The following is a 13138-nucleotide window of genomic DNA, read 5'->3' on the forward strand; positions in this document are numbered from 1 at the left end:
CCCCTACTAAAAATTCCAAGTATAAGAACTATAGGTTTTAACTAAATATCACAAAGATGTTGACTCTTGAATCACTTTTCTTTCAGTTCTTTAAACCACCAAGGCATTCAATCTTCAGATCTTCTAAAACTGAGGGAAATCTTCACCAGTGCAATCTGATGAAGACACAGTGCCAGGCAGTGGATTGAGAACCTTCAGAAAAAATGTCTGCCCGGAGACAGATGAGGTACTTCAGCTCCAGTGCTGATTGGTTTCTTTCCTAGGGACTCACCAATCCTACTGTGCATGGAAGGTTTAACAGGTCTTTATTCTCTGAAGTGGGTACATCAGGTCCACCAGGTGTGAGCTGTGTTGACTACCATTACGTCTTCCTCTGTTCTCAATTATGTCTGGGAAGTTGGCTCTGCAGATCCCCACAGGCCTTTGCACAGCAGCTGTGACAGTGATGCTGGTGGTGCTGACCACTCCAGTGGCTGAGGGCAGAGACTCCCCACGTAAGTGCAGGGCAGCTGTTCTCCAGAGCCACCACTCTGGGGAATAGGCTCTGAGGGACCCTTGGGCTGGGGTGTAGGGGATTCTATGATCTCAGAATACAATCTTTCTGTGGGAAAGACAGCTATGGTTACATTCTCATTCCCACGTTCTAATGACAAGGTGAGGACAATCCGCATCCCATGGGCTCAAGCCTGAGGATGTTCTAATGGGGAGGAGGAGACAAGTGTGCATCTACTACTAGTGCCAAGACAAAGTGAGCATGGGGTTGTTTTGGAAGATATGAATTTCTCTGAAGAAGACAGTGAGATTTGTCATTTCAGGATGTGAACTAAATAATGAGATTCTGGGTTGGGGAAATGGAGGGCAGCAATGGTCTCTATAGTCTCATATTTGAGGAAAAGGACTCCACATCCTTGACTCTGAGTGGAGGGCTCATGGAGGCAAACTTGGTATTTGAGTGAAGCTGACTGGGTGACCATAGACAGGGAGTCTTCAAGTTTCACTGATTTATGGTCAAATAGTAACTTAAGTGGGATTCTTGCTGGAGTTAACCATGGACTAAATTTAGGGAAAGGAGAATGTAAAGAGGGGATATAATACATGCTGAGAAACCATTCACTTCAGAAACAGGATTAGTATCTTTATGTAAATTTTCTCTCAATCTTCCTAACACCCCATGTATAGGTATTATGACTTCCTTTTCTACAATTACGCTTATGATATAGACACTCTGTCAAGGCTAATTGGCACAGTTTAATTAGAATTCAATTTATCTAATTTGAAAGTGTGCTCTTTCTATGAATAAAATTTTTCTTTTTGGGACTGGGGAGGGGTCAGTCTCATAAACACACAGGAGTGAGAGAACATCACACTTCGGTGGGATGGGGCGGGGGTGGCAGAAACTCAGAGTAAACCCAGGCATGAGAAGGGAGGCACTTTGCCCAGGGACCAAGAAAATATGCTTGTCAGGACGAGAACAAGCTTAATTCTAGACCTTTCTCGTCATTCCTTGAACTCTTGTGCTTATGTGGATACTTGTTTGTCTCTGAGGTTCCCAGGAATTCTATGGAAAATGGGATTTCATGTGAGAACGTCCTGATTCCTCTGAGTTCAGGGATCGATGTACAATCACCCCTACTGTCCTCTTTACTCAGTTCTCAGGTCCCAGGGCTCGCCCTTCCAGACAAGGCGGTCCTTTCCTTATATGAAGGCAATTCTGGAAGCCCTCAGAGTGGGGCGGGCAGGCCTGGGGAAGAGCAGCCTGAGCATCTCGGGTTCAGAGGAAGGCGCATAGGGCCGGGTTGGGCGGGAGCCCGAGGTCTCTGCCGGGTTTCCGGTTTAGCGGACCCAACTGGCCGAGACCCAGAACGCCACGGACACAGCGGCTGCTGCGCTGGCCTGTGGGGCTGCGGCCTGACTGACGGGCGGTGATTCCCCGCAGAGGATTTCGTGTTCCAGTTTAAGGGGCTCTGCTACTTCACCAACGGGACGGAGCAGGTGCGGGGTGTGGCCAGATACGTCTACAACCGGGAGGAGTTCGTGCGCTTCGACAGCGACGTGGGGGAGTTCCGGGCGGTGACGGAGCTGGGGCGGCCGGACGCCGAGTACTGGAACGGGCAGAAGGACATCCTGGAGCAGGAGCGGGCCGCGGTGGACACGGTGTGCAGACACAACTACCAGGCGGAGGTCCTCACGACCTTGCAGCGCCGAGGTGAGCGCCGGCCGCCCGCCCTCCGCGGGGCCAACTGTCGGCCCGGCCGAGTCTCAGCGCGCGGAGGGCGGCGGCAGGGGCGGCCTCTGGGGCCCGAGCCCCGGGCCCACGGAGGGGACAGGGAGGCGGGGCGCGTCCCGCGGCGGAGGGCGGGACTGAAGGCAGAGTGGGGGCCAAAGTCCTCAGCCCTGGAACCGTCCAGCAGAGGCGGGCCAGGCCTGCCCAGTGTGGCCCCGCTCCCTCTGCTTCTTTCCACTAATTCTGCTCATCCCCGCCTCGTGCCCGAGGTGTGTTCGCTTCCTCCTTCCTCACGTTTGCCTAAGCAGTGCCCTGTGCAGAGTGGCCTCCCTCCTCCCCGCCCGCGGCCCTGCTGTGAGCTCTCCCTGCAAGGCGGTTGTTCAGAGCTCCCTGGGCTGCGACGCTTAAGGGGCCAGGCCTGGTGGCATTAGGGCTGCTGCCCAACTGCAGGCAGGGCACCTTGCACTTGTGGTAATATATCAGAGTCGTGACATACTGTGTTTTGACTTTTTGCTTTCAAATTATTATTCATCTTAATTCTGTTTTCTTACATGACTGTCACTAGTCCTGGACCTCTCTGAGGCAAGGGACTGTCTTAAATATCCTTGCATGCCTGGTACGTGACAAATTGACTGGCACAGTGAAAGCTCAATAAACCTTTGTGAAATTAATGAATAAATGTACTCAGCTGCCCATCCACTTAGACTGGAAAGAAAACAGGATTAGTAGAGCCTTAAAAACTGAGTTTATTGATTATTCTTTACTATTTTGCTTAATGCTTTAAAGTGTAAACTCTTATTGACTTAGATCTTAATAATTTAGAATTTATGAATACAAAGTCTGAGGAAAAAAATATTTGCCGAAAAACAACACTTGAATGGTGTTGTAGGGCAGAATTTTAGTTTATTAGAAAACCTCAACAAATAGCACAATAGAAAGAGCTGAAGTTTTTGAGTAAATAAATTGATGCTATTAGATTATTGAATAAAAATTGTTTCAGGTTTCTTTGGGCCTAGACCCTGCCTGTTCTCCCTCCCTCTGCCCCCCACCCCACCCCCAGCATCACCATCCACTTCAGAGGTAGACATTTTTAAGGTTAATCAAACCCATTTAATGAGCACTTATTTCTAGACGATTAACTTACCAAACACCATCTATATTATGCCATTTAATTTCACAACTACCTTGTGTGTTAGAGATTAGCATCACCTCTTTAATATGCTTATAGTGGTTCATAATAAACACTTTAAGTAATTGGACCACAGTTACTTACCATGTCCTGAAACCTCCCTAAAATACACAATAGTCATTATGTTCTTTACTACGTATGGAGTCTAATGGATGCAAAGCCTTGTTAAAGCCAGTTATGACCAGAAGCAGCGATACGAGTCTGTTCTTGCCTATTCTCAATGTTGGTGGGACAAAATGATACTTTCAGGGGACTGAAAACTCACTGGTTAATCCCTAGTCTGACCCCGGTGTTATCTACCGTGTTCACATAACTTTTAGCTGACTTTACACTCTCTTGCCTTCTGACCCATGTCCTAATGCCACCAAGAACTTATATTTTTGCCCTTTCAGTTCTTTTTCATAAAAATGATTCTAACATTTTTCTCTTGAATTTGTGCCCTCTGTTTTTACTCCCAGTCTGTTTAAGATGAACAGATTTATAAGTCCTGACTCTGATGGCTGACTATGATTTCAGTCAGACTCCAGGAAGGAGAGCCTGAACAAGAGTTAAAGTCCAAACTGAAAACATGATTCCTTCCCGATGATGGCTCATGGGTGCCATTTGATCAGAGTGTGGAGACTGCTTGCTGACTTCAGCAAGTCCCCGTTATACTTGTGTTTCCATTACATTCTCATTAACCCAGGTCAACCTCTGCAAGAATCTCAGAATATTTTCTATAGAGAACATACATGATGATGTCTGATTTCAGAACAAGGAAGTGATCCTTGATAGCAAGGGGATAAAATAGGTAGGTAGCTAGTAAGTAAACTCAAATGTTAAAAGAAAATTAGAGAAAAAAAGAAAATGAAAGAGCATAATGTATTATCAAATAAATAAAACACATAAAATATTTACTGTAGTTTCATGCTAAGGGAATAAGGGAGATGCAATAAAATGGCTGGAGAGGTAAAGGAAAAGATGTGTAAAATAGGTAGGGAGAGCTGTGTCATGTTTGACCATGAGTAGCAACCTGAGAAGATAAAGGAATCAAGGCATGGGCTATTTGTTTTTAAGGTTCCCTTTCTTTTCCTTCAAAAATTACAAACTTTTGAAATAACATTCATTTTTTTTTGCCTCCATTACTAAATTGCAAGTTCTGTAAGGTTGGGGCCCATGGTCTGCTGTTTATCTTTGGATTCCCAGTGCTTGTCAAATTTATATTTGTTGAATGAATAAATAAATGAATCAAGGAATGAATAAAATATAGGTGGCATATATGATGCAGAGATGGAAGTTCATGTGTCTAATAATACACATGTTTGTGGGGCGTTCTCCATAGTATGGCATTTGAGCAAAGGTTAGGGTAAAAGCTGAGAGAGATGCTTTGTCGATCAACAACTGTAAGAAGTGCTCTTGTTCTCAAATTTTGTTAGTATTACAGGATGAGAATTATGGAACATAGCCTGTTTGAAAGGCACTGCTTTGTAGGAAGGGTGTGATAGTCACTGTTTTCTGACTTTTTTGGACATAGAAATATCCATATCTTCTTAATTCTCAGTCCATGTGGGGCTATGACTAGTGTTGATGGTCTTGTGGCCAGCAGGAGAGTGGGGAATTTACTGTGTTTCCTCTACTGTTGGTGCATTGGAACTAACAGAAAACAGTGTCGCTAACCTAGCATGAGTCCCTAGCGCTAATCCTGATGATCACCTTCAATAGGTGTGGAGGAAAAGAAGTCCAGGTTTATTATTTTTATTTTTTTAAATATCGTGAATAGTGGCCTGTATAAAATAGTAATTTATAATTTTAAAGTGGTTCATTTATATAATGAGTATCAGCAGAATAACTCCCTTTGGATGATTACTCATCTCTTGAGACTCTGAAAAGCAAACTGACTAATGTGTTTATTCAAGCTAAAAAGTGGCCAAGCTCAGATCCTAATCCAAGACTTGGAGTCCAGGGATCTTTCCACTCTGGTACCAAGGAAGACTCTCCTCATGGGGAGACTTGCTGTCTGGTCTCACAACTCATTATGTCTTTTCCTCCCCTCAGTGGAACCTACAGTGACCATCTCCCCATCCAGGACAGAGGCTCTAAACCACCACAACCTGCTGGTCTGCTCGGTGACAGACTTCTATCCAGCCCAGATCAAAGTTCGGTGGTTCCGGAATGACCAGGAGGAGACAGCTGGCGTTGTGTCCACCCCCCTTATTAGGAACGGGGACTGGACCTTCCAGATCCTTGTGATGCTGGAAATAACTCCCCAGCGAGGAGATGTCTACACCTGTCACGTGGAGCACCCCAGCCTCCAGAGCCCCATCACAGTGCAGTGGCGTAAGGGGTAGTTTGTTTCCTTTCACCTTGGGCCCCACAGGACAGAGGGCAGTGCTTCCTGTGGCCCATCCCGTCCCTTATCTCTGATGTCACTACTGAGCTGGAAATCACAGGAGACTAAAGCACCTCTAGTCTCATTGTCTTTGTAGAAAATAGAGAGATCACCCTACACGCCATGGCCCCAGATCCCAGCCTTGAGAGCTCTGAGGGACTGACTATTATGGCTGGTGACTAGGATCTTAGAGTCTAAGGTTATGGATGTGTTCCTGAGGAGCAGGGATCTGCTTCCCCCACCACCCTTGCACCCACTGTGTCCAAGGATTGGCAGGTTCTTTCTTCCCCTAGGGGTGGTCAGAATGGAGAACTAGGTTCCCTGGCACCTCCACCTCCTGTACCTCAGACTGGACTTCAGTCTTCCCAAAGGAACACTGTGGGCTGTGGGGACAAATACTGACACTCACGCTCTGCTCCCCAGGGGCGCGTTCTGAGTCTGCCCAGAGCAAGATGCTGAGTGGCATTGGGGGCTTCGTGCTGGGGCTGATCTTCCTCGGGCTGGGCCTTATCATACGTCACAGGAGCCAGAAGGGTAAGGCACTATGGAGAAAGGGAGAAGATGAGCTATGACTGACACCGTCTGTTCAGGGAGGCCTCTGCCTCTAGATGTTGAGGGAGGCCTCTTACTCCTGACCCTGAAAGGAAGGATGCTGGGATGGTGGTGGGAGGAGGTGGAATAACCTAGCGGGAGACGTTACAATCTGATTTTCCTGGTTATAGGGTAGCCCTCCCTCAGAAGTGACTGGTGGAATGTCTTCTAGGACTTCCTTCATGCCTCGCTGGATCCTTTCCAAAAGATTCCTCCTTTAAGAGGGTCAGAGCATGGGCTTCCCTTCCTTCTAGTGACAGTTTCATTCATTTTGGAGGATTTTAGCTTAGGCTGGTTAAGGTCTTGTCTCCGACGGGTAGAGAGGAAATAAATTTCCAATTAAGTCGCATATTTCTTTTCCCTCTGGGGTGAGTGAGGGACTGGCTGTTTGTGTAATGAGACCTTTCTCTGTATATCTTCCTTTTGTAGGACCTCGTGGGCCTCCGCCAGCAGGTACTATTTCTGCTTCAATTTAGTGGGGAGTGTGGGGACAGGTAAAGAGAGAAGGGCTGAGGTGAGACCTGGGCACAATGGTCTCAGTTCATGGCCTGTTTGCCTCTACCCGCAAGGTTAGAGGGGAGGTTTGCTCAGTTTCTGTGGGAATCTCCTGAGGTTGTTCCCTAGAACCAGGCCATAACTTGGGTGGTATCTTAACTGTAAAACTTAGGGCCAGAGCCACCTCTTGGGTGTTAGACACCAGGGTGATTCCCACTTTGTGCCACATATTGGTGGGTACTGGTTGTGTGGATTTATAAGTGACTGCAAGAGGCTACTAGTCGTGGAAAGAAGGTGAATTATCATCTAATTTACTAAAAAGAGTGAAATCTTTATTTCCCCCCAAAGGATAACAGCTGCTCCCCTGCCTCCCACACATCTGCGTGGAGCTGAAGTGCTGTGTCCTCTTTAGCTGATTCCACCTTTACACAGATATTGGGGGAGGTTATGACAATATGCCCTGGCCCTCAGCCTTCTCTGTCTGTTGTTGCAGTGGCCCAAGGGGAGGGGAGAGGGCACATCCCTCAGGATGCCGTGTGCTGATCACTCTCTCTCTTCTACAGGGCTCCTGCGCTGACGCCTGAGGATACTGTGACTGGGATTGGTTTTTGCTCTTCTGTAATGCCTGCCTGTCCTTGCTAAGAATTCCCAGCTGCCTCTGTCAGCCTGTCCCTCTCTGAGATTAGAGTCCTACAGTGACTCTGATGCAGTCTCCGGGTCACCTCCTGTGAACTCTGCCCTGAGGATCTGACTGTGACGCTGCTTTCTGTACTGACCCCAGAGCCTCTGCCTGTGCAACTGCTGCCAGCAGCGTCCCAAAGGGTTTTTTCTGTTTCCATTCTCCTCCCACAAACTGTACAAGAGACGTACATTGAAGCCATTTACCTGACTGTAGAGCTTTTATCATAATTAAACATGATTATGAGTTATCTGCATCCTGAGCTTTCTTAACTGGGTGGAAGCAGGAAACCACTGCAGAATCATAGGAACATGTTTTGTTCCTTGAAGGGAGACTAGAGACATCTTGGGGTGCGTGTAAGGGTGGGCAGAGGAGATAGAAAATCAATTCAATGTCATATTCTTCATGGCTCTTTAGTATTCATGTTCAGTGCAATGGCCTTAAGATGTACCAGCCTCTCTTCCAGTTTTGTGAGTATTGTGTATGTAAGCATGATGGAGCTATCTGGGCGTAGATATAGTGGCCCCTGGTGTTGCAGACAAACTGATGTTTCAAATGTATCTTGGCAAGTCACATTGATCAAAGTCAATTTTTATTTTTGAAAAAGTATAACCAACGATAAAAGTACTATTTTTGGTTCCAAAGGATAGAAACCCAACTCAAGTTTACTTTGTTCATATTACAAGGAAGCCTGGGGTAAACTTGATTTCAGAAGTCATTAGATCCAGATATTCAGTGAGGTCTTTATCTCTCTCTTCTCTTTCTGTTATATCTATGTTTGTGCACCTTTCTCTCTCTGTCTCTCTTTGTCTCTGTATATTTCTTTCGTATGTTTCTCTGTTTTTTATGTCTGTCTGTGCATCTCTGTCTCTGTCTCTGCATCTGTCTCTGTCTCCCTTGTGTCTCTTGCTCTTTCGTTGCATCTCTGCCTCTGTCTCTCTGTCATTTTTCTCTATCTGCACCCTCGTCACTATTTATCTATATCTCTTTATCTCTCTGTTTCTTTTCATATCTCTATTTTCTGCATCTATCTTTCTCATCACCTCACATCTTTCTCTTATCTTTGTTTCTGTGTATGTGTATGTGTGTCTGTTGTGTGTTTCTAGAGTGTCTACCAAAGTTTGAACAATTTTAGGAAAGATTCTGATTGGCCAGGCCTGAGGAACATGCACATCTCTCAAAAACATCTTGTACGTGGGATTCAGATAGCCAGCCTTGTGTCAACCCCCCTTATTAGGAACAGGGACCTTTCAGGTCTTGGTGATGCTGTAAATGACTCCCCAGTGTGAAGCTGTCTTCACCTGCATGTGGAGCACCCTAGCTTCCAGAGCCCCATCACAGTGGAGTGGCATAATCTTTATATCATGGACCCCGGGAGATAAATGGCAGAGCTTCCTCTGCTTCTAGGGTCCCTTATTAGGGGTGCTGACTCACACCCATCCTTCTCCTCGTCTCCTGCACAGTCACCTGATGGCACTGCTGAACTAGAACTCTCAGAGGATAGAGCTCCCCTTGCCTGTGGATATAGTGACCTGTTGACTCCTGATGACATTCTCTTCCCAGGTGTTACGGTGGTCACTACCTACCGGCTCCTTTGGTGTGGGCCCAGCACTGAGAGTTGGTCTCCATCTTAGTCTCTGGGTTTTGTCATTAAGACAGAAGCCTGAGAGCTTATCTCTGAGGCTATGGAAGGCCATGTCCCCGAGGAGCAGGCATCCCTTCCCCCCTGCTGCCTCACCCACCCATGGGGCCTGAGGAGCCAATGGCAGATGCTTCCCTCTCCTGGATGAGGCCAGAATGAGGATGAGGCCAGAATGAGAATGAGGCTTCCTTGGGGCCTTCCTCTCCCATATGCTAGCCTGTAATGCAGGTCATCAGACATGGGCACTTATGAATGTGTGGACAAATACTGACACTCAGAATTCTGCTCCCTGAGATCATAGTCTGAATCTGCCCAGGACAGGACGCTGAGTGATCAGAGGTTCTGTGCTGGTTTTGTCATGTTCCTCAGGGTGGGCATTGTCATTCACCATAGGGGTCAAGAAGAAGTGACACTCTTGGGGAAGTGAGGAGGACCTGTGCTGGGTGTCCAGGGAGCCCTTAGTCTCTATATGTAGCTTCTTGCTGTTGACCCTGCAAAGACAAGAGGCAGGACTGGAGATTGAACGAGACTCAGAGTTTAAGGAGACATTGAGATCTGATGTTTATGGTTGAAACTTAAGCCCTATTATAGTGGTGAGTGGTAGAGTATATTCTAGGATGTTTGTATAGTTCAACATTGTCACACTGGCCCCATGCTAGAAGATTCCTTCTTAGTGAGAGGGCCAGAGTCTTCTTCCCTTCCTTCCAGTGACAGTTTCATAGAAACAACTATTTCTTGCACCCAGATTTCATTGGGTAATCTTTAATTGATAATTTAATGAAAATAACAAGTGCATTCTTTACAACCGAGTTTGCTAACAAAAGGAGCTGAGTGAATCTTAGTAGGCATATACTTTGGAGAAAAGTGTATGAGGGTACTAGAGAACTACCTACTAGTTGTGAGTATTTCGTCTTACCTTCAATCAAGTGGCAGGATTTCTTTCTCGCTCGTGGCTGAATAATATTCCATTGTATATATATCCCCTCTTCTTTATCCATTCATCTGTTGACAGACACTAGGTGGTTTCCATATCTTTGCTATTGTGAATAATGCTGCAATGAACATGAGAGTGTAGATATCTCTTCAATATCCTGTTTTTATTTCCTTTGGATATATATCCAGAAGTGGGGTTGCCAGATCATATGCTAGATATATTTTTAATTTTTTGAGGAACTTCCATACTGTTTTCCATAGTGGCTGTACCAATTTACATTCTTGCCAACAGTGCACAGGGTTCACTTTACTCTACATCCTCACTAGCACTTACTATCTCTTGTCTTTTTGATAACAGCCATTCTAACAGGTGTAAGGTGATATCTTGTGTTTTTGATTTGTATTTCCCTGATGATTAGCCCTGTTGAGGATCTTTTCATGTACCTGTTGGCCATTTGTATGTCTTCTTTGAAAAAATGTCTGTGTGGTTCCTCGGCCTGTTTTTTAATTGGATAGTTGGATTTTTTGTTCTTGAGTTTTATGAGTTCCTCATATATTTTGAATGTTAACTTTTTGTCAGATAGATGATTTGTGAATATTTTCTCCTGTTGGGTAGGTTGGCTTTCATTTTGTTGATTGTTTCTTTTGCTGTGAGGAAGCTGTTTAGTTTGATCTAGTCCCACTTATTTATTTTTGCTTTTGTTGCTTGTGCTTTTGGTGTCATATCCAAAAAATCATTGCCAAGACCAATGTCAAGGAGGTCAAAAAGTTTTATGGTTTCCGGTCTTACATTTAAGTTTTTAATCCAGTTAATTTTTGTGAGTGGTGTAAGATAGGAGTCCAATTTCTTTTTTTAATTTTAATTTTTAATTTTAATTTTTCTAGGTTTATTGAGATATAATTGACATATAACATTGTATAAGTTTAAGATATATGGCATAATGATTTGATATATGTATATATTGCAAAATCATTACCAGAATAAGTTTAGTCAACATCCGTCACCTCATATAGTTACAAAAAATTATTTTTCCTTGTGATGAGAACTTTTTTAAGATCTTCTCCATTAGCAACTTCCAAACATATACTACAGTATTGTTTACTATAGTCATGTTATACACATTACATCCCCATTACTTATTTATCTTATAACTAGAAGTTTGTACCTTTTAACCATCTTCACCTAATTCCTCCACCTCCCACCCCCCACTTCTAGCAACCACAAATCTGATCTCTTTTTTGTAAGTTTGGTTTTTTAAGATTCCACATATATATGAGATTATACAGTGTTTGTCTTTCTATGTCTGACATTTCACTTAGTGTAATCCCCTAATGGTCAATCCGTGTTGTCACAAATGGCAGGATTTCCTTCTTTTTTATAACTAAGTAGTATTCCATATATATCTATATATATACACCCACATTACATTTCCTTTATCCGTTCATCCATTGGTGGGCACTTAGGTTGTTTCCATGTCTTGGCTATCATAAATAATGCTGCAATGGACATGGGGGTGCAGATATCTCTTCGACATAGCATTTTTGTTTCCTTCAGATATATACCCAGAAGTGGAATTGCTGGATCGTGTGGTAGTTCTATTTTTAATTTAGTGAGCAACTTCCATACTGTTTTCCATAGTGGCTGCACCAGTGTATATTTCCACCAAGAGTGCACAAGGGTTCTTTTTTCTCCACATCCTCGCCAGCTTTTATCTTGTCTTTTCGATGATAACCATTCTAACAGATGTGAGATGATATCTCATTGCAGTTTGGTTTTCATTTCCCTGATGATTAATGATGTTGAGAACCTTTTTAATGTACCTGATGGCCATTTGAACGCCTTCTTTGAAAAAATGTCTATTCATGTCCTTTCTCTATTTTTTAATTCGATTATTTGCTTTTTTGCTATTAAGCTGTATGAGTTCATTGTATATTTGGGATATTAACCCCTTATCATAGGTGTGATTTGCAAATATTTTCTCCCATTCTGTAGGTTGCCTTTTCATTTTGTTGATTGTTTCTTTTGCTTTGCAGAAGTGTTTTAGTTTGATGTGGTCCCACTTGTTTATTTTATATTTTGTTGCTTGTGCCCAGGTGTCATATCCAGAAAACCATTGCCAAGACTCATGTAAATAAGCTTTTTCCCTATGTTATCTTCTAGGAATTTTATGGTGTCTGGTCTTACATTTAAGTGTTTAATCTATTTTGAGTTAATTTTTGCATGTGGGGTAAGAGAAGGGTCTAGTTTCATTCTTTTTTTTTTTTTTTTTGCTGAAGATTGCCCTGAGCTAACATCTGTCACTAATTTTCCTCTTTTTGTTTGAGGAAGATTAGCCCTGAACTAACATCTCCCACCAATCTTCCTCTACTTTGTATTTGAGTCACTGCCACAATGTGACCACTTCATTTATTGAAGACACTGACTTTTCTCCACTGAGTATTCTTGACTCCTTTGTCAAATGTTAGTTAACCATATAAGCATGGGTTTATTTCTGGGGTCTCAATTGTGTTCCATTGGTCTATGTGTCTGTTTTTATGCCAGTACCGTTCTGTTTTGATTACTATAGCTTTGTAACATAGTTTGAAATCAGGAAGTGTGATGCCTCTAGCTTTGTTTTCCTTTCCCAGAATTGCTATGGAGTCTTTGGAGTCTTCTGTGGTTCCAAACAAATTTTAGAGTTGTTTTTTCTATTTCTGTGAAAGATGCCTTTGGAATTTGATAGAGTTACATTGAATCTACAGAGGGCTTTGTGTAGTACGGACGTTTTAACAGTATTAATTTTTCTGAACCATGAACACAGGATATCTTTCTCTTTATTTGTATCTTCTTCAATTTCTTTCATCACTGTCAAATCTTTTACCCTCTTGGTTAAATTTACTCTTAAATATTTTATTCTTTTCCATACTATTGTGAATGGGATTGTTTTCTTTATTTATTTTTCATGTAGTTCACTGTTAGTGTATATAAATGCAGCTGATCTATATGTTGATTTTGTATCCTGCAACTTTACTGAATT

General features: G+C 43.6%; 1 protein-coding gene across 4 annotated transcripts; it reads left to right on the forward strand.

Annotated features, from left to right (window-relative positions):
• The first annotated feature begins 293 nt into the window (after positions 1-293).
• Positions 294-7490, forward strand: LOC131413793 (HLA class II histocompatibility antigen, DQ beta 2 chain). Of its 4 annotated transcripts, XM_058554667.1 has the most exons (6): positions 294-494; positions 1937-2206; positions 5448-5729; positions 6205-6315; positions 6802-6825; positions 7431-7490. In XM_058554667.1, the coding sequence occupies exons 1-6, from the start codon at positions 386-388 to the stop codon at positions 7442-7444; spliced, it is 810 nt and encodes a 269-aa protein (XP_058410650.1). In that variant the 5' UTR covers positions 294-385; the 3' UTR covers positions 7445-7490. The 4 variants fall into 4 exon arrangements, with proteins under 4 accessions (XP_058410650.1, XP_058410651.1, XP_058410649.1 ...); XM_058554668.1 differs by lacking the exon at positions 6802-6825; XM_058554666.1 differs by lacking the exon at positions 7431-7490 and having other exon boundaries at positions 6802-6871.
• Positions 7491-13138: the final 5648 nt, after the last annotated feature.

This window comes from Diceros bicornis, chromosome 14 (genome assembly GCF_020826845.1).
Source record: "Diceros bicornis minor isolate mBicDic1 chromosome 14, mDicBic1.mat.cur, whole genome shotgun sequence".
Lineage (NCBI taxonomy): Eukaryota > Metazoa > Chordata > Mammalia > Perissodactyla > Rhinocerotidae > Diceros > Diceros bicornis.